This window comes from Danio rerio, chromosome 13 (genome assembly GCF_049306965.1).
Source record: "Danio rerio strain Tuebingen ecotype United States chromosome 13, GRCz12tu, whole genome shotgun sequence".
Lineage (NCBI taxonomy): Eukaryota > Metazoa > Chordata > Actinopteri > Cypriniformes > Danionidae > Danio > Danio rerio.
Window position 1 is genome coordinate 30,880,562 of NC_133188.1, and position 26,845 is coordinate 30,907,406.

Consider the following 26,845-nt stretch of genomic DNA (forward strand, 5'->3'; position numbering starts at 1 on the left):
TTATATTCAGTACAAATGTCACCAGTCGTCATCCAGTCTGAACCAAATTATAAACAGCATGAAGACGTACTCATTTTGTCATGTCCTTACCGAAACAATTCCTGCATGATTCGGTTATATTATTAAACACATTTGATACGTATCATTGCAAAGAGCCAAAAGGAAAGCCAAACAAGTACAAGAGAGGAGGGTGTGAAACCAATGAAAAAAATAGCAGTAAACTGTGAAAGATGATATGGGAAGAAACCGATAGCTGTGGGTAGGTGATAAGGATGGATGGATTTTCAGTATCAAAAGCAGCAACTACTAAAACATTTAAGAAGATAGAGCAAAAAATCAGCAGAGATTATAGCAATGACAAGGTGTTTAGAGTGGATGTGAGGTGGGTTGGTCACAAGGCTTTGATTAAGGTCAGCACTTGTCCATTTGGGGTGAGCCTGAGGTTGAGTCCCTCTCGGGTCACCTTACCCAATGGAGGCAGCAAGACCCTCTTCCTGCGGGAGCCCTTTAGAATGGATGTGGGCTGAAGGCTGCGGCCAGTGATAAAAGCAACATATAAGATACAAAAAAGTGACAAATCATATAATAAATAGGTGGAAAAGCCACATAAATAGACAGATAAAAGAGTGTGAATGTATGAAGAAACACTTATGTTTGAGGGTGAAAACCATCAACAATCCACATAACACCTAAAATATATTCAAAAGCATAACACAGTACATTATACTAAATCAATTTGGGGGAAAAATCTACTGGCCTTCAGTTTTTTGTCATTGGAGAAGAGTCAGTCTATATCTCTATACCAACATTTATTCATGTTTCTTCCTCTTAGTATTTATTTCATAGGTCGCCACAGTGGTATAAACCACCAACTATTCCAGCATATGTTTTACACAGCAGATGCCCTTCCAGCCGCAACCCAGTACTGGGAAACAACCATGCACACTCATTCCCACACACTCTCATACACTACGGCCAATTTAGTTCAAATACCAACAAAATACTATAAAACCCACACAAACACAGGTAGAACATGCAAACTCCTCATGGAAATGCCAACTGGTCCAGCAAACAGCAATCTTCTTGCTGTGAGGTGTTAGTGCTGACCACTGAGCCACTGTTTATATATATGTATATATATGTATATATATATATATACACACACACACACACACATATATATATATATATATATATATATATATATATATATATATATATATATATATATATATATATATATATATATATATATACATACACACACACACACACATATATATATATATATATATATATATATATATATATATATATATATATACATATATATATATATATATATATATATGCAAAAAAAACAATATAGTTACAATTAAATTTTATTCTATTAAAACAGACCTTATAAAATAATAAGATTTTCTACACTCAATTTTATGTAATTGTTTTCTATATTGTTGCTTTTACAATTTACATTTAATAAATTATGTTGTATATGAATGGGAGTATACAATATATGTTTATATAATTATTTTGTTTATCTTTCAAGTTTTCTACCCTCTTAATTTCAGTTTCAAAATATACTGGCTATCATACTTTCCCAATATATTATTTATTTGGACTTAAAATAACATTATTTTTTCCATATTTTCTATATTTCCACAGGTAATTTTTGTCATTTCAGATGTTTTTGTTGCACCTTTCAGTCTTTTCAACCATCTCTACATAAACATGCTTAATATTTAACTTTGTACCCCCAGTCAAAAATACTCCAATCTAATTCAAGAATAAAAAAATAATTTTAATCCAGTGTGAAATAAGCGTGATTAGTTCCTGTACTAAACCCTGTCTAACACTGGGACAGTATATAGCACTTACAGCACAATGAACAAGCAATGCAAATGTGACGTGACATGAGATGATTTGATAAGTCTTACCGCTCGCTGTCAGACATTTTCCTGCCAAGTTTCTGACAGCTCGGCCTGTCCAGAGCTCTTGACTGCCTGCAACATGGAGATGATGGAGGCGAGACAGAAAATAAAAAGAATGAAGAGTGGATTCATGCAAGACTGGACGAACAGTAAATTAATCTTTTGTCTAATAAAATGGCAGGATGGATGGAGATGGAGGTGTATTTTTTTTTCGTCCCGTGAGTTTGTACCTCTGTGGGTCTGGCTTTGCACTGAGGTGGTGCAGTGTCTCCTGAGCGGGGAACATTGCCTCCAAAACCCAGCTGATTCATACGATCAGGGCAAACACATGTGAGTGGCATGAACACATAGACACACACACACACATACAGTATATATGGCTGGATGATGTTAATGAAACAGTGCTGAATCACGCCACTTTACTTTAGTGGCTACGTACTAAAGAAAGCAATAACATGTTAAAACACATACAGTACACAAGACATATGGTAAATTTTTACTGAACACAGACACTTGACTCTTATGCGTCAGTGGTCACATTTGGCATATGTGACTTTTCATATCCTGCAGTTTTAAGTAAACATTTCAATAAATAAATAATACAGTGCCCCAAAATATATTAAACAATTAAAATGTTTGAATATCACAGAATGAATTTATTATGAACTATTTAAAATTAAGTTAATAGTACTATATTTGCATAATACTGTATATACTGTATAGTATACAGTACTAAAATACATACCTGCACTATAAAAATATCCTGGTTGGCTTTCATTTGAGTCAAATGATGAGTCAAATGACCCTTATTGAAGTCCACTGAACTTATTTTGTTAAACTGACTTATAGCTTTTTAAATAACTAATATTAAGTTAGAACAAGATTAACTTAGTTTAATAAGTTACAATGAACAAAAAGCATATGCTGTCATGACTAATTGTTTATATAATTTTTTACAGTGTTGGTAATAACTGAATATTTGGATGATTTGATAAAACGTGCTGGCCATTATTTTTTCATCCAAGCCAATTATGATTTTCTTCCAAAAAAATTTTATAGATGAAGTCAAAATCATTAACCCTTCTGTGAAATATTTTTCTTTTAAAATATTGATTGGAGATTTAAAGGGGTGGTCCAGAGTGTATTTTAAGGCTTGGTTGTGTTTATAAGATGCAAAGCAATGTGTGCTCATGCTTCATTTGTAAAAAATCAGGTTATTTTTCCATAAACCTTAACTATATACTGCTACTTAACTAACAAGAAAGCAACTGTCATATTTTCTCATTCCTTTGAAAGCTTGCCCTCAAGAGGCTCTGATTGGTTAGCTAACATGATATGCTGTGATACGCAGATCAGCTCCACCAGGAATTGCCACGCCCCTACAAGCATGTGCTTTTGCATTGTGTAAACACTGTCAGTCAGAGTAATTGTTAGCCGTATCAGTTTGTGCCTGAATCAGACAGAAAATGACAGAGGACACAGTTGAACCTCACGCCTGCTCTCCAAAATTAAATCTGACAAGTGTTAATCTGACAAGTTATAAGCATATGTAAGTAATGTGAAACACTCACATATCTTTTGTGAGTTAGTTATTTGAGATGTAGAACACAGGGAAAGCAGCTGATAGAGAGACACTGCAGCGCTGGTGAAGATTGTTTTGTTGTTGGCTGTTTACAGTGGTTTGATGGATAAATATGAATTTGTAGCTACATTGTTTACGTCCTTGCTACAACATACCGTTAACGCTAGACACTATGCATGTAATAGATCGGTTTTAACAAATAAAAAAAAATCCACAATCCACAGTTTTGTCTATTATGGTTGGAGCTGCTCCTTCTTTGCAGAGTTTTTAGCCGAATCCAGCACTAACTGGGAGTTTCTGGAAGTTCTCCTTTGTCAAATGCTAGCTATATATTTTTTATAATTCTCTGGAACATAATTAAGATTAAACTGTAAGCACCTCTCTCTTTGTGTTGTGTCCTTTGGAAGTCCAAATACAGAAATAGAACAAGCTCTGTGGAAATAGCAGCGTTTGGACGGCTTTTTAGCTTTCTTTGCTATAAAATTACAGCGCCTCTAGCCACGCCCCTTTGCTCCGCTAGGTGTATGCGTGTGGTGAATGCAAAAGCATTTGTGATCTCAGTAAACTGGATATATTTTTTGCAGTCCCCACACTTCATTTACAGGCTTTTGTAGGCTTTGCTTAGCTAACTCTGTAAAAGCCAAATACATTCAGCGTATTAAAAAGCGTATTACATTCAGAGATGTTATGTTCACACATCTACATTACACATCAACTAAAGTTAAAAATATGATATGGTAGTAGACCACCCCTTTAAAGCGAGAACTTTAGGATTGTGTGAATTAATTTTCCTGAAATGTGCACTTTAAAATACATAAATATCACTTGGCTTGATAATACTTTATGTAATGTAAAAAATTCAAACATTTCTATGTGTTAACATACTTTTTAGAGACACCATAAGTGTGAGACTGTATCAAAATACCCCCCCCCCCCCAAAAAAAAAAAAATAAAAGCATAAAACTGTAGTCAAGGGATAACAAGGGAACACTTTATAGTCTACAGAATCAGAACTAAATGCAACCTGATGAAATCCAGAGTAAAAACACCAGAACACACCACTCCACACCACACCACACCACAAAAGCCACAAGTCAACACACTTGGAAAACTACTGAACAGCTGAGAAAGAAAGAAAGAATTTACAAAACACAGTGCTAAAATGATCAGGTCACAGCAAGCTCTAGGTCAGAAGCTACAGGAGGCTGGAGGGTTAGCAAAACTACGATCTAGTCCAATGTCAGAACCGGGACGGACAGGTTAGAAGAGCGGAGGGGTTTAGCAGCAAGACAGGAGGACAGGAGGGATACCTGTCGTCTTCTGGGGAGGCATGCTGAATTAGGATCCTGGGGCTCATGGGTCTGGTACGGGGCAGAGACTGCGTGCTCCTGTGTGAGTGAATGTATGTGTGTGTGATACACAAACACCCAAAGAAACACAGGAGGTCAATATAGAGACTTTTATAATGATCATCTTAAACATAGAAGATGTGCAGATTTAGGGGACTCATTTTTTGACACTTGTCCTGCTATTGGGTTTGCATAAACGCTACCTTTTAAAGAGGCTAAATCGAGATGTCAGACCATAAAGAGTCATCTGAACGCTAACAGAGCAGTGCATTGTGGGTAGCCAACGGTGGTTAACATTGACATAGACATACTGGGTTTCATTCACTAATGATTGCGACTGTGCACAGTAGTAGTCTGACAAAAGTCTTGTCGCTTATCCAAGTCTTAAGAACAATAACTTGACTTCTAGTTGATCAATTGGTATTAGAAGTGGCTTATATGAAAGGCAAAGACCACTAGATTTGCTTATTTTACCAAAATAATATATGATCATGCCATGATTTTTAATTATTTAATTAGGACAGTAAGGTCTGACTTTGCTTAGACAAAAGTCTTGTCACTTAACAGAAATAATGTACAGTATAGAATATAAAGGAGTCATGGAGCAGTGGAAAAATAATTAATATTGTGTATGACTTGTCTGACATCTCTGCAATGACTCAAATAACTTATTAATAAAGTCATCTGGAATGGCAAAAAAAGCATTCTTGCAGGACTACCAGAGTTTATCAAGAGTCTTTGGATTCATCTTCAATGCCTCCTCCTCCATCTTATCCCACACATGCTCAATAATGTGCATGCCTGGTGACTGAGTTGGCCAATCCTGGAGGCCCTTAACCTTCTTTGCTTTCAGGAACTTTGATGTGAAGGCTGAAGTATGAGAAGGAGTGCTATCCTGCTGAACAATTTGCCCTCTCCTGTGGGTTGTAATGTAATGGGCAGCAAATGTCTAGGTACCCCAGGCTGTTGATGTTGCTATTTACTCAGCAGATCTCTCACTTGCCCCCATACTGAATGTAACTCCAAAACCATTATTTTTCCTTCATCTAACTTGACTGATTTCTGTGAGATTCTTGGGTCCATGTGGGTTACAATCTTCTGCAGAATTTGTGATGATTGCGATGCTGTTCATCTGATTATTCACTGTAAAATCTATCTTCTCACACTTTTTTAAGTGATCAACTAGAAGTCAAGTTATTATTTGTTGCTCTTACAACTGGGATCGACGTCAAGACTTTTGTCAGGTAGCTAAGGTAAATAGATTATAAATTAGTGAGTGTGTGCTAGCAGCTTTAGCATCAACTAGTATTGTTTGAATGGCTTTCCACACAAAAACTAAAGACGATTAAAAAAAAAATACATTTATCGCATAATCCTGAAAAAATCTATCTTTAGTTACTACAAAAGAAGATATTGTAAAACATGGTAACCAGACATTATTTATTTCCAAAAAAATAAAAATAATAAAAATGTTACCAACATTCTTCAAAATATCGTTGTGTTAAATAGAAGAACAGAAGGAACATTCTTCAAACTTTAGTCTTTAAAAATCGTTAAAAAGATTTAGCACTGACATGTTATTTATACATTGTCTGGAACAAAATCCCTATGATTTTGACTTTTAAAAGTTTTTATGAGTGTTATGTTTAATGTAAATTTGTATGTTCTTGAAAGATTGCAAATGAACATTCATACAATCTTAGGCTAATAAAGAATGGATGATTCTCTCCAGTCTACTTATTTTAATCCATCTAGGAAATGCTAATATTGATTCGCTTTTCCTCCAAATCTCTTATCTAAAACCAAGATTCAAAGATAAAGGTGTTATAATACAGTATCACTGACACATGATCCAATGATCCATGCCATGTCACCTGTTAAAACTGCTATTTTCTCCTAATTGTTTTTGTTGAAAATTTGAAACAAACTTAAAAAAAACTATTTGTACAACTTCATTCTAGTGGGTTTTCAATATTTTAAATTAAAAATTCCAACATTTTATACTTTATTTTAACAGAAAAATCTTTCCTATGTATTTTAGATTTCTAAATTCACACACGTTTAATATGCTGTGTGTGTGTGTGTGTGTGTGTGTGTGTGTGTGTGTGTGTGTGTGTACATTAGTGAAGGAGACCCAGAGATTGTAGCGTTCAAATGTCACCACAAATAGGTAGTCTAAGAGTTTCCTTCAACATTTTTAAATGATATTACTGGCAAGTTCAGCAAAATTAGAATATGGCCATTCAAAGAGAGTACCTTTCTCGATCAGGTGAATTGGAATTAGAATCTGGTCTCAGACAGTTGGTACTAGCACTTCTAACCCTGTCAAGAGAGGGCTGCAGATCACTAGGGTCACAACATGCCATCCAATGGAGAAAGGAGAAGGGGAAAAAAGAGGATAGGAAAATGACAAAGAACAAAAACATTAGGTCTGAAATCAAATGAAATGTAAACCTGTAAGACAAATAGGGATAGTTCATTCTGAAATGAAAATTTTGCTATTGTTTACTCATCCTCCAAACACAGAAATATTAATATTCAGAACACAATTGAAAATATTTAGCAAATATATTTCTGTCTCTCCATTGAAAGCCAATTCACCAAAAAATCTGATTTTTTATGATAAAAAACAGAGATAAATTCATTTTATATGATGAACAACAGGTACAATTATATTAAACTGAACTGATTTCATGTGACTAGAACTACACCAGCATTCTACCACTCTACTGTCTGCCTGATATGTGAGAAGGTTCCTGAATATATCTAAAATGTTGTCTCTTTTCTCTATCTATGTTAAACTGTTCTGACAAAGATTAACATAGTAAACACATTGTAAACGTGCAATAGAAATAAAGATAAATTAAAATATTAAATTAAGCTTTTCTTAGATGAACCATAACCATATGCACAAAAAAGCCATATTGGTTCTTCCAGAAATTCAAACATGTCACATGAAATACGAGTATGTACCTCATTGGCTCTCATACATCAAACAAGCATGCTTTAGATTCCAGTTTCAATCAATTTCTTTATCAATAAATGCTAAAACGAATATGTTCGTCATATAAGGTTATCATATTTCTAGTCATGCAATTTTTGACCTCTTTATAAACGTTTTGAGTGAATAGACTTTCAATGCAGCGACATAATTCTCTTTCACACACAAAATAAATCTGTAAATGTGTTCTGAAGATGAACTAATTACAGAAAAAAAATTTCTGCTAAATGTTTGCTAACTATTTATATGGGTTGAATTCAAACAAACAAATTAACCCTTGTGTAGTGATGTTAACGTTTTCATCCACTCCGGGGGAATTCTGAATCTTAATTTGGCCATAACATTTTCTGTTTTTCAGCTAGCAGAATGATTTTTGGGGACAACTAATTTTGACACATATTTTGAGAAAATGCTTTGAATATTTATATATATGTATATATATTTTAACTCAACAATACACTCTGAGCAAACATTTTTATTATAATAGGGATGAAAACATCCACTGAATTAAACTGCTGGAAAAATGCATCAGATAAAAAAAAAAAAAAAAAAAACATTTGCATAAATCTGTGAAAACTTCAATGTTGAACAAAATTGCTAAATTGCTTTGAAAACTACAGGATTTTAACTCTTAAATTGCCAAATTCATAAATGATATCACTGATTTGGTGAAAAAAACATACAAAATGACATATTATTAATATAAAAAGTAATTGTGGACTGGATTTTATTTTTAATCTTTAATCAAAGTCTTGGACATGTGAACGATTAGTAACAGCATTGGCTTTGATGCAGTTTTGATGCATGCCATCCACAATTACATTTTAAATAGAAAATACATAATTTTGTGTGTTTTTTTTCACCAAATCAGTGACATCATTTGTGAACTTGACAATTAAAGAGTTACAATCCTGTAATTTTCTGAACAATTTAGTAGTTTTGATCAGGACTGAGGTTGATTAACAGATTTATGCAAAAACATTTGAAAAAAAAAATTATCTGATTCATTTTAACAGCAGTTTAACTCAGTGGATTTTTTCATCTCAGATATAACGAAAGGGTAGTAAATTTGAACAGTTCAAAAGGGTTAAATTAAGTAAGGGTTAACCTTATTTGTTTGCTTAAATTCAGCCCAAATAAACTGTTAACAACAACTTAGCTTTAAAAAAAATCAATCCAAGTAATCATTTTTGATGTGTATAAGTGTATACTTATGGTATTGGCATAACATGATGGTGAGTAAATGATGACAGAATTTTCATTTCAGTGCAAACTAACCCTTTAATGGGATCAAGTCAAGACAGATGCAAAAGTGTGGTCGAGTAAGAGAATGATTGGATATTCTGCTAACGTTCTGAATGAGGAGCTGCTGGCTCTTGAGAACTGTTGGATGTTTGATTTTGGGTTTAAAGTTGACGTGTTCCACCTCTTACCTAATGCAGATCGTGTCTGTGAACCTAAGAACTCGACGTGTAACTGTACGATGAGTGGCAGTGACTACTGACAGCCGTGACTTTGACTTAAGGCATGCAGGAAGTGTTGAGCTGAACACAAAACAAAAGTCAAACAAATGCAAATGAAAGCTTTCATAACTAACAGAAAAATAAAAAGTACTTTAACACTTGACTTTATGAGGCCCTTGTTACACACGTTCCATCAACTTCTACAGCAATAATAAATTATGCATAATCACATGTAACTAACCTTAAACAATAACCCTCACACAAATCAGCTTATTCAGCTCACTCAGAAAATACTTAAGTATTGTAACAAAGACACCATTAAATAAAGTGCAATCAAATTGAACACACTAAAGGACAAAAAAAGTGTCATAAAAAGCAATGAAATGACCAACTTTTCTGTGGGTTACAGCAAAAATAAGGCCCGTTCAAAGTTTTACTGCTGTGTTTCAACCACTGGGTTCCAATGGGAAGGCTTTTAGAGTTATGGACCTACTTGGTTTGAACAGACATATTACTTGTTGCTGGCAAGATGTCCCATCGTTCCTGGTTAGGACACGGCATGAGATGTTTATAGGTATCAGTGATTTACCATTTAACACTTTGAAAAAATACTGTATTTTAAAATTGATGATGCTACTTTCAACATCCACAGAAACCAGAACACGACACTCACATTTAACTACCATCTTAACAAGCAACAGTGTCTTTATTTCAACATCCAATACCTCTTTATGTGTATAAGATATAACAGTGTTGAAAACAAATGTTCTTTAAAATAGTCAAAACTGTGTGTACATGTCAACTGCAATAAAATAGAAATGTATACAACTTTAAATTAATATTAAGTTCAGGTAGTTGCACTATAGTTTTGTTTTTGTCATAACTGAATACATCTTTATATGTTATGTCATAATTAATCACTTTTGGAAACAACTAAAAGTGCTGAATTTACTGACAGGAAGTTTTGATAAATTAAAATAAACTGTGCACTGATCTACCCTTACTCGAAAAAAGCTATTTTTAAAACTTTGATTTACTTTTTCACCTTTGTAAAAAAAAACTGCGAATGAACTATAGTAAATTGACTGCAACTCAGCCCATTCAAAACATATTTACTTTAAATTAAATATTAAATAGTACTTTACGTTTAGAAAGAGTCTAGTTCTCTAAAGCATTATTTTTTTAATTATGTATTTTATTTATTTTTTGTATTTATTTCTTTTACAGGTTTGTACAGAAAATAAGACTGTGATTAGTAAGAGGAGGTTTTTTAGCATTGGTAAAATGTAACAGAATTATGAAAGCGACAATAATTAAAATGTTTTCAATGGAATGGAGTTTATTTTTATTTTTAATAATATTTACATTTTTAAAAACTTTCTAAAGAATATTTTCTACTTAAAATATATGAACTCTAAATATATAAATGAATGAATTAGAATAAAAAAACAGGCTTATTACCGATAAATACTTGTATATACATTTCTGGAGATCATGAAATAGGTCCAGGAGGTACATTTTTTTTTTTTTGCAGTTTTTGTTTTCGCGAATCCACCAGAAGCCGCTGTGTACGCTTTTTCAGATCTTAAATTTCTCTTGTGAGTGGCATTCACACCTGCTGTTCTCGCATAAATTCACCAGAGGCCGCTGCCGACTGACTGACGGACTAACTGTCTGACTGACCTCCCGATCCTGCCTACGAAAGTGTTTTCAAAAACACCGATTGATCCACCCACAGCCATCATTAAACCCAACCGACAGTGTTTTTAAAAGCAATCCAAAAAAAGAAAAGTCCTTGCGGCTGCCTGATTTTTACCACATTTTCAGATGTTACCATGTTTTCACCCTGTTACTTACACCCTAAACGTTTGCTTTAAAGATGAAATGCAGCTCTGGCTACATAATTCATGCTCTCCAGAAATGTATACAGGGGTATGTTTTCACAATGAGCCTGTGTTGAAAAAAGTACTTCATCAGATTTTAACAATAATAAATACACCAGGAAACTGTAGATGACTTAAGCTAACCCATAAATAAATATGAGTGAGTTTAAGCTATAAAATACTCATTATTCAGAAAGGATGCCATGGCCTGAGTGATCATTTATGGCTGCCTTACCTGTAAATATCCTTATGAATTCCATTAACTAATAAAGGCATCTTGGGAGGCAGAGTGCTACTGTACTTAGATGAACTCCTGGCAACATAACATTAACATGCAAGCATGCAAAAGGGAAACAAAAGATGCATCAAAATCACAGCTGTTGTTAGTTCACTCAAACAGCAAGAGAACAAAGGTCACTCATGCAAACATGCAACAACTCCCTCATTCTACATCATCTGTCAAGTGTGCTAGTGACTTAATCGAGGTCAGTGACCAACGGAATAAAAATAAACATGTCAAAATAACACCTGAGCAGAACGTGATTGTTATTTTGAGAAAGCAAACGGCTTTTCGTCTTTTAGGCTGTACGCCAAAAGCAAGCGGAAAGTTCCACTTGTAATGTTCCCTGTCAACGATCCGCTCTGAAATATTAGATCTGAGAAGCGAAACAGCCTGACAAGAAGCGTTCGAGGGAGAGAAACTGGCATAAACACTTACTGCTGTTTTAATTAAATGGAATAAACTTCAGGCTAGGCGAACGGAGCAGATACGAGGAGTCTTTTCAAAATGAAAATGATAGTGCTCGTGATAGCAAGATAGTAATATTGATTTACGCAGTAATTTGAATACAACAATACTATAATTCACATATTGCTGGTTCAGTCCTGTCCGTTTCTTTACCTTTGGGTGTGCAGACACTCTGCGCTTCTACCCCGCATTGATCTGTGTATCAAGATGACCTCACTGCAATTACCATAGATGGATGACACAGGGACATAAACAAAACAGACTAATAAACAAGCAAACCAAAATGAAAAAATGGGCAACGATGAGAGTTAGAAAAGGAAGGGTAACAACCTTCAAAGCTAGAACAAGACACAACACAAGACAAGTCTTTCTGTTAGATCATTTCTGTCAATACAAACCCTTCAATCCTTTTACAATCAATCACTCAGACACATGTGGTTTGTCTTTAACCAACCTTCTGAAAGCAGTGCAAGGCAAAGTCTCCAAACTCAATTCAAAAGCGCTCCAGCAAATGAAGACACATGGAAGTGATCGTTCTGGATGTTCACTTTCAGACTTTTGGGTTTACCTGTCGTCTATGTAGTCTCTTTCTTGAAGACGGTTGCGGTCGTGGTATCGGGTTGGGGAACGGGATCTTCGAGTGTGCTGGACTTCATCCAGACTCCTTAGAGAGAAAAAAACAGGGATTTAAACGGTTAGGTAAACCAAAAAAAATTTGTTTAAATCCCCTGAGACCTTCGTTCATCTTTAGAACACAAATTAATGTATTTTAGATTAAATCAAAGAAAAGGAACTAAAAACATTGTCAAAATATTTCTTATGACTTCAGTGTTTCAGCTGTAATAATATGAAGCTTTAATAACACTTCTGTGCACCAAAAAAAAAAAAAGTAAAAGTGACTTGTGCGATATTGTAATCTAATCCAATTCAAGTCATGTTTACTACAATAGCCACACAAGTGAATCAAATTATTGTATCAAAGTTGTCCTAAAACTATTGAGCATCAAACATTTTTGTCTTAGGAAAAAGAAATTAAATTTACTTTAACTTTATCCACTTTAAATGTTGACTCCTGTATAGACAATGCAATTTTTTGTCATTAGAATCAGTAGCACAACAACCAAGTGTTGTATTGTCCATACTACTAGTAATTCTAGTTGATCATTTGGAAAAGTGGCAGAAGGCAGAGTTTTCCAATGAATCATCTATTTAACATCCCAATCATCACAAATAGTACAGAAGACCTATTGGAACCAGCATGAACCCAAGATTTTCACAAAAATCAGTTAAGTTTGGTGAAGTAAAAGTCATGGGTTGGGGTTACATTCAGTATGGGGCCATGCGAGAGATCTGCATAGTGGATGAAAACATCAACATCCTGAGGTATTAAGACATTTGTGCTGCCCATTACATTACAAACTCTTCTCATTACAAATTCTTCAACAGGATAGCTGCTTCTCATACTTCAGCCTCCACATCAAAGTTCCTGAAAGCAAAGAAGGTTAAGGTGCTCCAGGATTGGCAAGCCCAGTCACCAGACATGAACATTATTAAGCATGTCAGGGGTAAGATGAAGGAGGAGGCATTGAAGATGAATCCAAAGAATCTTTATGAACTCTAAGAGTCCAGCACGAATGCCTTCTTTGCTATTCCAGATTACTTTTTTAATAAGTTATTAATGAAGCAAAGTCACACCTTACTGTTATAATTAAATTATTAAAAATCAATGCATGATAATAGTTTATTTTGGTAAAATAAGCGTAATCTAGAGTCCTTTGCTTTTCATATAAGCAACTTCTTATACCAAATGATCAACTATAAGTTATTAATTGTTGTTCCTAAAACTTGGATAGGCGACAAGTCTTTTGTCAGGAAGTGTATAAACGCACCCTGACCTGATGTAGAAGACAAAGTCAAACAGAGTCGGTTTTTACAGTTGTTTTTATTCTTTTTAGAGCTTTGATTCGTAACAGTTGAACCACGAGGAATGCTTTGACAATATTTTTGGTTCCTTTTCTGGACTTTGAACATCTTGGGACCATAACTCTCTAAGGACGATCAGAGAGCTTTCGGATTTCATCTAAAATATCTTCACTTGTGCTCTTAAGATAAACAAAAGTTTCAGGAGATTGAGTAATTAATTAAGTAATTCATATTTGCATCACCTATGCTATATAATTTGTTTATCACCATATATCTCTGTGTGATGAATGCTGAATGTTGGTTGTACCTCTGTGCTGGGACATTTGGAGGTCGGGATCTTCCCCTGTCCTCGTCTCGGTGTGGAGACACGGATCGAGAGCGATACTGAGTTGGTCTCTGCTGGTCAGGAACCTCTAATGTCGTTGCTCGGTCTCTGTCTCGCTCTCGTTCTCTTTCTCTGGATCGGTTTTCTGTAGCTGTGATCACACAGAGATAAATTTTTTTTTTTACAATTTTGGAGAGTCTGCGGATAAAGTTTAGTAGTTATTCAGTCACTGGCCTTCTCAATCACATTCCCCAAGTTAGAACCCATCTAAAATGAAAGAGGACTGACATAATATGTTAGGTCATATCTAACAAAACATGCTAAATAAAATGAAATAGCTTGTTCATTCTCCTGCGGTATCAATGTTGTCTTCTTTTGAAATAACAAAATAAGTCAAATAAACAAAATATAGACAAAATATATTAAAATACATTTTATAAAATATAATAAAAATACACTAATATTTCATTTATCAAAATAATGTTTTTTTCACATAGTTTTCCTAACAAACATATTTATATCATATCACTGCTATATACTGTATAGCTCCACACAGAGCCTTTAGAAAATTATCATACCATACTGTAAAAATTCTATACTTTTTACTTCAAAAGACATTTGGGATAAAATAGAAAAGCACAGGTTAGGAAAAGGCTACAAAAACATGTCAGAAGGCTGAACAAGTTATTTGAAGCATGATTTTAATTCAGGCTGTAAAGGAAAAATAAAGTAATTATTTCAGAAGTGTATGATGATATTATATGATATTGTGTATGATGACTGTATATGATATTCGTAAACTATAAGATATTTTTTGTTTTTATTATGTTATTTTGAAGCTAAACTGAAAAATAAAAACTGAAAAATGAATCTGTTTTATAAAATGGCTTATTATGCATTGTAATATTTTATCAAAGCAAGTATATAACACAATTTTTTTCATTGGTTATAACCATTCTTATAAACCATTCTTTCCTTTATTATTTTGAATATGTCAGGGTTTCTACAGGTTTCATCAAGTCAAATTTAAGACATCTTAAGACCTTTTTAAGATCATTATGAATGAAATTTCAGACATCAGACTAAAGGCTCTGTATTTTTCCAATGGCCCAGTTAAAACATAAAAAAACTATTTAAAACAAATGTTATTGTAAGGAAGATAATTAAACTATATAAATAAAAATAGAGTTGCTAAATAGAGTTTATAATGTAATAGAGTTTATAGAATAAATAAAAGTTAAAAAATAAATGTTTGTTAAAACTTTTATTGAGATTGAATGATAGTGAATGTAGCTTTACATGGACAAAGGAAAAAATTAAGACCTGTATAAAATGATTTAACAACACAATATTTCAGGGAATTTAAGACTTTTTAAGGTCTAAAATTTTTATTTTGAACTTTATGTAATTTCTGTATGTTGATACAAATACGAATCAATCGGTTTTGCCTAAAAGGTATTTTCTTTTTGCTTAGAAATCTAAACAATAGAAAATAACAGAAAAATTTTGGGTGGACAAAACTTTCTTTTATTACTGCAAAGCATTGTACATCGCTAAGGATATTTAAAACATTTTGGCTCAGCAAACAAAGCTATTTTTGTCAAAAGTTTTCATTTTTATTGCCATTTATTATATTTCAATCCCATTTCACCTCATAAATCCATTTTACATTAGGTACACAAAATAGCTAAACCATTACAACTCAGATACTTAATTTTAGTGCCTTTATAGACTTTTATTATTTTTATGATACTTAAAAAATGTAACTTTAATTTAGTAAAAAAAAAAAAAAAAAAGAAGAAGTGACAATATTTTGTCAGTTTGGCCTGTGGAGCAAATACTTCCTTCTGTAATGACTGACTTATCCTAGATTGCAAAAATAAAATATCACAAGTTATTAAAACATAGTAAAACTCATTCTCATTTCAAATTCAACTTAAATAATAATCAAAAATAATAATAAAAAAATGAAGTGCAAAATTAAAAAAAAGATTTAAAGATGGAAAGGAACAACAAAATATCCAGTATTCTCAAAATTATATGACAAGTTCTGTTTGCGGTTTGGAGAATGAAGTCAAGGTATCTCACAAAGGCAGTGTACCACAAAAACATCAGAAACCTTCTACCTTCTACCATGCAAAAGAAAACATGTAGCACCACATGGAGAACACACAGTCCTCTCAGTCCCAAATTCTTTTTCCTAATTTTCCCCATTGTGATCATGCATGTGTGACCGTGTGTTATGCTGCAGATCTACACTACTGTACTACAAAGAAAAGCACTGGAGACACAACACTCTGTATAGCCAGTGTGTATAAACACTGTCTATGACATTTCCTGTAGTAATAGATATACATTTAAACAATTTAAAGGGTTAAGTATCCCCAACATGAAAATTCAGACATTATTTGTTCACTCTTACATCATTCCAAATCTATATTTGACCCCAATTCTAAGTTGAAAAAATTCACCTAACAGCAAGATACAGGTTCATGCTTATGACAATGTCATTAAGCATCATTCACTCAATTATGGCATTTTAAATGCAAATGTGACATGGTTTGAGATGTGTTTGTTGACATACACAAATACCTAGACAACAAAACCTCTCAATGTTTTGGTCATGACAACATTACTAAGACAATATAACTTGTCATAAATCTGTCATAAACATGATTATTATGATGCCGTTATAATTGTGTCATTGATTTCATAAAAGTGTCATAATTATTTTATAACACATATTAAACAATGTCATAGTTGCATTTAAATGAACATACCTGTGTGAATGAAGGTTAATGACAGTCGTGTCATTGAAAAAAGTGATAATTTGTGTTGGGACAACATGAAGGAATAGTGTGAAACCCATCATTTTTAAAGCATATCATTCATATTTATGATAGTGTGTCGTATCTTGATTTTAAAGATGTCAACATGTTATAAATCATCTTTATTTGTGGGTTTTATATGGGTTTGTAAACAACCTGATGGTGAACGATAACAGAACTATCATGCTGGAGTGAACTATCCCATTGACAGGACTTTAACGGTTAGTTTATTAGTATAGATTGATTGAGGGAATAAAACATGTCAGATGTGTAACAATAATAGTGAAGGTGCATTGTCTCCAGCACAACAGCAGGGACTTCCAGACCTAGGGAAGGCCTGCTGTTGGTTGCTTCTCTCTTTTTGGGGAACTGCAATGCACAAAAAGCACAGAGAAGCGCCAAGGTTGCCATTGCCTTGGCCCCTCTCACCCACCTGTGGCGACTACGCCAATAGTATCATCATAATCAGTTTCTGTAATACGCTGCGAGCCTGCACAGACAGATACAGATATACACACAGATGTACAGACAGACACGCAGATACACATGTAAACCAATGCACACAAGCATAGGTATACAGAAATAACACAGCATACTAAACCGTACCCATGGGCCACGCACTCCTACACTATAACTCACAGGCAGCACACTTCAAAAACATACCTCCGCATGAACACACAGATGAAACGGACATGGAAAACCATGACTATTACAAGACAATGCCAAACATATTAATGACTCTGGATGGAGTCCAGGACCTTGGCTTGAAAGATATGCTAAAGTTCGAATAATTTTTGATTGCTGTCCTTTACCTTCTTTCTTAAATATAGTTTAGTAATTGAGAAATTTTTCTTCCTCTGACTTGACTTAAGATCTTGGAAAGTGGAGCTTCATCTATTTTAATCAAGCTGCCTACATCATCTTAATCTTTCTGTAAATCTGTAAAATACTGAGGGGGCGAATTTACTGAACATGTGAGACACAATCGAGCTGTATTTTAAAGCAAAAATATGCACTTAACTCAAATACCACTAACAGAAAGCAGAGTCTTCTGCTGAGATGCTGAAATGTGCCTACAGTGGACAACCTACTGTCCCACGAGGCTGTAGGAGAAAACTGAAGCAACATAATGATGCAGGTAGGTCATGTGATAACAACAAAATGGTGGATGTTTTATGTGCAAATTAGATTCATATTATTCATATTCATACTATATAGAATCAATGTGCCTCAATCACCATATCTTCTGAAAGAAACAATTAATAATAATAATAATAATCACAATCATGATAATAATAATAATAATAATAATCACGATCATTATCATAATAATAATAATTATTATATTTATATTTAATAATAATAATAATAATTATTATTATTTTAAAAATACCATCTAAAGATGTTGGTCTTGGTGGTTTTTCTTTTAAACACAACAAATTTGGTCTTAAATGAACATAAACAGTTAGGAATGCAACCGAATGCAATTATTATAGATCTGTGTATTTTTAAAGTGACACCTCTGTTATTTAATGTAATCAATTGAAAAATCTAAATGAGAGATTTATTCGCTGCTCTTTCATCAGAATGTTTAACTTATACAGTAAAGAAAAGGTTATTGACATTTGATAATTTGATTCAATTTCTTTATAATAGCTATTCATTTGAATAGGCTTAACTGTTTGCTAATTCATTTGCAGATTTTTATAATGTATACTATTTAAGCCTCATTCACACTACGAGCGACTCGCAGCAGCAAAGCAACAAGTGACCGTTTATTTTAACTGAGAGTGAGCGACTTGCGACAACCTCCGTCTGCTACCGAGCAACATGGACATTGAGAATCCTTCTACTTTTTGCAGATGAAGAGCAACTTTCTCGAGCGACAGCCAATAGGAGCACCAATAGAGCTCACGTGATCCTCGTTTAGCTTGCTCAGAGGCCAGTTGTATTCTCTGTTCTGTAGACCTACACAGACCAGCGTTTGCAGTATATCGCCACCCAGAGCGACAGGCAGCTACCAAGTCGCTGCTATTGTGAATGAGGAATTATTCTTTCCTTTGTAAATAATAACAAAAACATATTACTGACCGTTTTGACTGTTTATATTTATAATATTTAGATTTAAATAATATTTCTGACGTTTTTTTTTGGGGGGGGGGGGGGGGGGGGAGCTGTCAAGGTGCCTACCTTGAGGACAAAATCCACGTAAGAAAACATTAGCGAATGGTTGAACCTTTGTGTGCATAATAAAAAGTGCATAATTAGAGTTTAGGAACAGGTTTGTTCATAAGAATGGTTGGTGAAAGAGGTCCAATGTTCTTTTCTTACATGTTATGAAATAGAATAAACTTTAAAAGGCTGTGCATTTTACTCTTGTGCGCACACCAATTTACAGTACACGTAAAAACAAAGTATACTCAGGTCTTCAGTAAACTCCTCACTGTCAGAGAATGCACACAAACTAGTAAACTTTTAGTTGACATTCCCTTAAGTGAGGCCATGACTTACGCTGCAGTTTTTTGGTGGGTGTCTCTGTGTGTCCGTGTCTGCGGGGCAGGAATGGCGACGGATGTGGCAGTGGGATGGAGGACACGTCATGGGTCTGCAGCTTGTACCAATGAGGTTTATCATCCAACAGGGCAGTCTCCAGCTCAATGAGGATCTACGTTCACAAACAGAAGAGTGTGATAGAGTACCAGTATTTTCAGAGAAAAATAAAGGAAATAATAAACTTTTTTTGGTGACTGTCACTTTAAATACAAATTATTGTGCCTGTGTGTCAGCATAGTAGTAAATTTAAAACAGGCGAAAATGTGAAGTGTTTTAGAAAAAGACTTGATGACTATGGTGTTCAAAACTCCACATTTAAAATGCTTCTAGTAGCTAACATTATCTTTAGCAGGTAAAAAACGGTGGTCTAATGGCAGAGACTGATTATTCCACTTAGCCAATTACAGATGTAGACATCCCTAGTCTCCCAGAAGTTCCAGGAGTCTCCCACATATGGATTGATGCCCACAAACCAATGATAATCTCCTGGAAATTCTACGTCTCCCCCTGTTTGTTAGATACGTCACGCACCGGCTCTCTACCTCATCCCTTCCCGCTCTTCAGATACCTCGCACAACACCCCTCATACATCCTGTACTGTATGTATAGTTATACTTACAAAATGTGCAATCCAAGGGTTCATAAATTTAATTTAATGAGAAAACTGTTTTTAAAATTGTCCAAATCAAGCTCTTAGCAATGCATATTACTAATCAAAAGATACATTTTGATATATTTTCAGGGAAGAAAATTTACAAAACCATGGACAATTCTCTTTACTTAATATTAATTTTTGCCGTGAAAAAAAACAAAAACATTTCGACTCATAAAATATGTTGTTAGTTATTTCAACAAATATACCCTCGCAACATACAGTTAGACTGTTATTTTTTTCTGTGAATCAATGGACAAGGTTAAGATATGCATCGTACTTCTCCCAGAAAGTCGCTCTCCTCCTCCTGTATTCTGGGTTGGTCCCACACTGTAATCTCCAGCATGTGCTCTCTGAAGTCCCGTCGATGGACATGAGAGTACACAAACGTCTGGTTCCACTTGGGCTCCAGACTTTTCTTCACTGTCTTCGTCCTTCTCTTGCTCTTATCACTAAAGGAAAACAAATTCATACAAAGACATTACACACAGACGAAATTCACAATTGATCTATGCACACATCAGAATTAATCAATACTCATAAATTTATTGTAAAATATTGTGTTTGATTTACAACAGTATTGAAAACATTGGGGTTGGCAAGATCGCTTACGCTCACCAAGTCTGCATTGATTTAATAAACAAATAATACAAACCAGTAGTATTTTGGAATATCGTTACAATTTATTATTATTATATTTTAATTATTTATTCCAGTAATGGCAAAACTAAAATTTCAGCTAGTTATCAGTGTTACATGTTTCTTCATAAATGTAATAAAAAACAGTAAAACAAGTTAATGAAACAATTTTTTCGTTTATTGTTATTATAATTTTATGTTTATTTTTTTAACATAAAAACAATAAAGAAATATCCCAATAAATAAAATATTAGATTACATAATAATTACACAATTATCTAAAAAATACATAATAATATAAAATATATATTTATGGTATTTATTTTATTTTAAATATTAAGAATTAGCATTTTTATAGAAAACCAAAGGCAAACTTTTGAACAGCCTTTTTTCGTTGTTGACAACAGATTTTTCAAACGAGGGCAAACTAGATAAGATGTTAGATTTGTTGCATTTTAATATCCATTTTATAGATTTAAAAAATGCCTTGTAGTCAATTTGACACAGAAAAAAAACAACACAACATTTTTACCAAAAAAAAAAAAAAAGAAAATGTATACCTTCTATCAGGCAGGAAGTACATTTTAACGTAGGGGTTTCTGGGTCGTGTATCTGATCTAGGTGGCAGATCTTTAGCCTGCAGTACGTTGACTATCAGCTGATGGCCGACCTTATCATACCACATTTTCACCTGCAAGACATAAACACACAGCTAATAAACAAAATCTATAAGCACAACATAAAAAATGGGATTTGACATTGTTTCTTGAGTGTGTCCTGACCGACAGCTGTCCTGGCAGAAGCTGAGGAGCATCTCGAAGACCACTGGGACTGGATGGGGACAGGACAGATATAGAGGGTCTTTCCATCTTTTGAGACTCGAAGGAACTTGAACCAGCTGTAGAGGCACAATTATTGAAAACATCCAGATTGTGTTAAAGATAAATATTTAAGGGTTTACAATTGATCACAATTATCATTCGATTGAATACATACTTGATTCTAATGGAGGATGTGAGGTTTCTGGTATTCTTGGTATATCACTGAATGAAAAAAAGATTAGATATTTTTCAGCTTACTACTGTAGCTGTCAGTATTAAAATAGAGCACATTGCTGTACAAAAGTCACATGGTTTATTTATTGTTTATGAAACCAAATGTCACCAAAGATGTATTCAATTGATCAAACATTAATTAAAAAAGTAATAATGCACATATTATCAAAATTTTTATTAACTATCTTCTAATTTGTATATACACCACATACACTAACCAGCCACTTTATAAGGTACATCTTACTATTACCTAAAATATCCCCCACACCATTACACCTCCACCAGCAGCCTGAACCGTTGAGACAAGGCAGGATAGATCCATGCTTTTTATGTTGTTGATGCTAAATTCTGACCCTATTTCCGAATATCGCTGCAGAAATCGAGATTCATCAAACCAGGCAACATTTTTCCAATCTTCTTTTGTCTAATTTTGGTGAGCTTGTGTGAATTGTAGCCTCAGTTTCCTGTTTCTGCTGCTGTAGCTCATCCGCCTCAATGTTGTGCATTCAGAGATGCTCTTCTGTATACCTCGGTTGTAATGAGCAGTTATTTGAGTTACTGTTGCCTTTCTATCAGCTCGAACCAATTTGGCCATTCTCCTCTAACCTCTGGCATAAACAATGCATTTGCGATTACAGAACTGCCACTCACTGGATATTTTTTCTTTTTCTGACCATTCTCTATAACCCTAGTAATGTTAGTACGTGAAAAGTAGATCAGTAGTTTCTATAACACCAGGTCATCTGGCAACTACAACCATGCCACGTTCAAAGTCCCTAAAATCCCTGTTGCTCGGTTTGAACTGCAGCAGATCGTCTTGACCATATCTACATGCCTAAATGCATTAAATTGCTGCCATGTGATTGGCTGATTAGAAATCGCATTAACAAGCAGTTGGACAAGTGTACCTAATAAAAAGGCTGTTGAGTGTATATAAGGTTAAACACAGCAGGTAAATAGAGTGAATTACCTGATAATTATCACTATTCTTCCATTACATTTGGAATAACAAACTTTGATTCAAGCAAATGAGGTATTGTTTAATAAAAATGCTTGTTTTTTTTTTGTTTTTTTTACAAATAAGAGACAAGACTTTTTACAGAGGGGATTTTGGTACTATTTATATATTATTTAAAATATTGCAAAGAGGCAGAAAAAGAATAAATCCAACGCAATCTCACGGCAATTCGTAACATTTTGATTTAGTGGCTAAATCGTATGAATTCGAGGATCTAATTCGTACAATTTAGTACGATTTGCTCATCACCCAATGACGGTTGGAGTTAGGGGTGGGGTTAGGTGCCACACCTCCTTTTTAAATCGTACATTTTTGTACCACTGAACTCGCACGAATTTGTAGGAATTAGCCACTAAACTGAAAAAACGTAAAATACTTATGTTTCCTCGTGAGATTAGGCTGAATAAATCACACTTTATAGTGATTTGCCAATTTTTACATCATGCAAAATGCTGATTTGGCATTCCATAAAACACATTATTATTACAAAAAAATTAAAACAGTTTTGTTGCTTATTTTATTTGATTTCATCTCATTTTGGAAACATGATGAAAAATAAAGTTTAAATGAACAGAGTTTATTTGAAAAACAGAATACATCTGAAATGATAAATGTCTTTAATTCAGATGTTTGATCAATTGAATGTATCCTTGTAAATAAAAATGGCAATTTATTTCATCTTACTAACATCGGTGTTTGAAAGTATTTGACATTTCAGCTACAGTTAACACATGAATATACTTAAATTTGAATAAAAACAAAGTGGCATTTATTTTAAAGCAATATAAAACAAACATGCATTTGAGGAGAGAATTCAGAGATGAAGTCCTTAAATCACCTCTTAAGACTTTGTTTTACTTGCTTCTAAGATTTATACCATATTTGCAAAGGTTGGGAAAGAAATCAATGAATATATCTTTTTAAAGAGGTAGGAGGACAGAGCAAAGGAGAATATAACGGCTCACGATGAGAACTAAACACAATACAGACACATTTAAACATCTGTTGAACAGCCATTTGAATGCTTGTGAATTGTTTTTAAACACTCATTTACCGATTGTCTTTGTGTGCTTTGCGTTAGTTAAGCAAAAGTCAGATAACCAGTCAAGTTTATGATGAAAGACTTACCCAATTGGCCTTGATACTATTAATTCAACTTGTGGTTCTGCTTGGGAATTCAAGATGATATTGTAAACTTCTTTCTTGGTTAATCCTGGTAATGATTTACCATTCCATTGAAGCACCTCGTCACCTACAAACAGACAAAATGTGTGTTATCACAATAAACTTCATTATTATAATAGTAAAAGTAAATATACTACTTAATAAACACATTCATTAATGATTTTCAACATTTCTGAGGAGTAACTCCATTATTACTCCATTATTAAACTTAATTATTAGGATGCATAAATGTGTTATATACTGTAATTGCAATTGAAAAGGATAGCTCAACCAGAAATTAACATTTCCTCACAATTTATTCACATTCAAGTGGTTCTAAACGTCTATAAAAATATATATTCTAAAGAACGTTGGGGAAAAAGGAGCCATTGACATCTATAGTAGGAACAAAATATACTATGGAAGTCAATAGCTGCTTTTTTCAACATTCATAAAAAACATTCTTTGTGATCAACAAAAACAGGTTTGGAAAAAGTGAAAAGAGAGGAAATTATAAGGTAATTTTCATTTCGGCTGAACCATTAAGGCTATAGTCCTAGACTAAACAGCAGGCTTTAGATGTTTAAACGGAAAATAGCTTCTTCAACCTACTTATTTTAGACACATATACTTTAACTTTCTTATTACATGAATACTTGGCAGAAAACATAAACAGTTAGACACAAAAGTATTGTTCTAAACCGTAATAATCAATTAATTATTTAATTAAATGCAAGACTGACGGAAACGAAAACAGCTGAATAGAGCTGATGGAGCATTCACTAACTTGCCAATTATTTGCCAATTATTTGAATTGAATGAAGAATAGACTAACCTACATATTATTCATTCTTAAAATGGCAACAAACAGTCAAAATTGCAAAGCTGACAGTAACGAAACAGGTTGAATGGAAAATAGACTAACCTATGTATTATTCATTCACAACATGATGCCAAACAGTCAAAAACAGTGGCTACATATAAGTGTGTATTTTAGTGTATGGAGGTGAAGGTGATTCAAAGATGAGCATGTTATCCAGCAGTTGTTAACTGAGAATAGCATACTAAATAATAAGTATACATAATAAAATAACAGATTAATAAACTGACAGTTCCGGTTTCCCCAACATTATAAAGACATGCACTGTAAGTGAATTGAGTAAGCAACAATTGGCCATAGAGTATAAGTGTGTATTTGTGAATGAGTATGTTTGGGTGTTTCCTTGTACTGGGTTGTGGCTGGAAGGGCATCCCCTGCATAAAACATTTGCCGGTAATAGTAGTTGGCAGTTTATTTCGCTGTAGTGACAGCTGATAAATATGGGACTAAGCTGAAGTAAAATTAATGAATGAATGACTCAATAATAAACCGACATTGCTAGTTTTTTGACTGAACTTACCAGCCCGTAAATGACCCACTACATCAGCTAGACTTCCTTTCTTGACTTTGGTGATGAAGGCCCCAAGTCTCCCAGTTTCTGTAACCTTCCCCCCGACCACCTGTACCAAAACAAATCAATCCTGAAATTCTTGAAAGCTTCAATAAGCTTTATCTGTGCATGTTTTTCTTTATTGTGTAGAGGTGTCCTGCAGATTGTAGCTATAACCCCAATCAGATACACCTGGGCTGGCTAATCAGGCTCTTACTAGGCTTTTTAAAAACATCTTTGCAGGTGTCTTGAGGCAAGTTGGAGCTAAAATCTGCAAGACACCAAAACTCCAGGACAGAGTTTGAAAACCCCTGGTGTAGAGGAACACTTGTGTTAATGCGATATGTTGATGTGAGTGTTTCTCCCCTCACCTTTAGCCCTAGCAGAGCCCCAGCCTCTTTTGGCATGGCTGTTCTCTTGCTCAAAGTGATTCGGCCAATTAAATGATCACCTTCTTTGGAGGGCTGCCATGTAACCGGATGCTAAAGAGACAAGGCAGAGATTAATCCTATCAGAGATAGAACCATCCCATTACATCTAACCCTTACCTAACCTTCACACGCGTTCACACACACAAACTCATTTTGAAGGTATAGTTCACCCAAAAATTCAAATGGAGTCATCATTCACTCTCCTCAGTTTTGGTCTAATGCAGTAAACACTTATTCTATTTTGAACCACAGAAGGAGAATTTAAAAAAAGTATCACAGAATGACCACACATGATGTCAAGAACCAGCTCAAATGTAATAATTGAACATATTACTTGCAGTATATTACAATATTTCAAATATTGTGACCATAGTTAATTCAGACTCCCTCAGAAAAATCAAGTAAAATGTTTTGAAAAATCATTATTATTATTACATGAAGTTTAACGGCAAGTAATCCGCCAGAAACTGTGTTGTTTCTTTATCAATTGAAATATCTCAGGATTGTCCGATGATGTTAAAAATTTAAATTTACAAATTAATGTAAGAGACAGTTGTTATGGTGAATACAAAATGTATTTATTTCAGAGAACAAAGTACTTTATTTAAATTTATTGTATTTTGTTGCATTTCAGTGTTTCATGATTTCTTACAACCTGTGTGTCTTTTTTTGTCGAGTTAGAATGAACAAGGCTGTAAATAGTTAATTTAATTTTGGTTCTCATCAAACTGCATGACAAGCAGAGTTGTCCAAGAAAAAAACTTTTTCAGTTCCAAGAAAAATTTACAGCCCTCTGATAACTCAAAATCTGCCCAAAATTAACGTAAAGTAGCCCAGATTTTGTTCTTTTTTAGGTTTTTTAATTTCTGC

At 33.9% G+C, this 26,845-nt stretch overlaps 1 protein-coding gene across 50 annotated transcripts in view; it reads right to left on the reverse strand.

The window, feature by feature from the left end:
* rims1a (regulating synaptic membrane exocytosis 1a) overlaps positions 1–26,845 on the reverse strand; it is a 134,967-nt gene that overhangs the window by 21,117 nt on the left and 87,005 nt on the right. For 4 of the 50 annotated variants that reach the window (XM_068213054.2, XM_068213053.2, XM_073920997.1 and 1 more), the window contains 18 exons: positions 25,916–26,026; positions 25,515–25,614; positions 24,079–24,202; positions 21,874–21,920; positions 21,660–21,775; positions 21,438–21,568; positions 20,519–20,690; positions 19,545–19,698; positions 17,467–17,523; positions 14,188–14,356; positions 12,526–12,621; positions 12,111–12,173; positions 11,445–11,522; positions 9,297–9,407; positions 7,119–7,208; positions 4,824–4,901; positions 2,162–2,233; positions 1,938–2,003 (listed from right to left, as the gene is read on the reverse strand). In XM_068213054.2, coding sequence (XP_068069155.1) covers positions 1,938–2,003; positions 2,162–2,233; positions 4,824–4,901; positions 7,119–7,208; positions 9,297–9,407; positions 11,445–11,522; positions 12,111–12,173; positions 12,526–12,621; positions 14,188–14,356; positions 17,467–17,523; positions 19,545–19,698; positions 20,519–20,690; positions 21,438–21,568; positions 21,660–21,775; positions 21,874–21,920; positions 24,079–24,202; positions 25,515–25,614; positions 25,916–26,026 — 1,835 coding nt within the window. Of the gene's footprint in view, positions 1–468; positions 531–1,937; positions 2,004–2,161; positions 2,234–4,823; positions 4,902–7,118; positions 7,209–9,296; positions 9,408–11,444; positions 11,523–12,110; positions 12,174–12,525; positions 12,622–14,187; positions 14,357–17,466; positions 17,524–19,544; positions 19,699–20,518; positions 20,691–21,437; positions 21,569–21,659; positions 21,776–21,873; positions 21,921–24,078; positions 24,203–25,514; positions 25,615–25,915; positions 26,027–26,845 lie in introns of those variants that run through there. The other 46 variants (XM_073920981.1, XM_068213057.2, XM_073921000.1 and 43 more) reach the window with 31 other exon arrangements.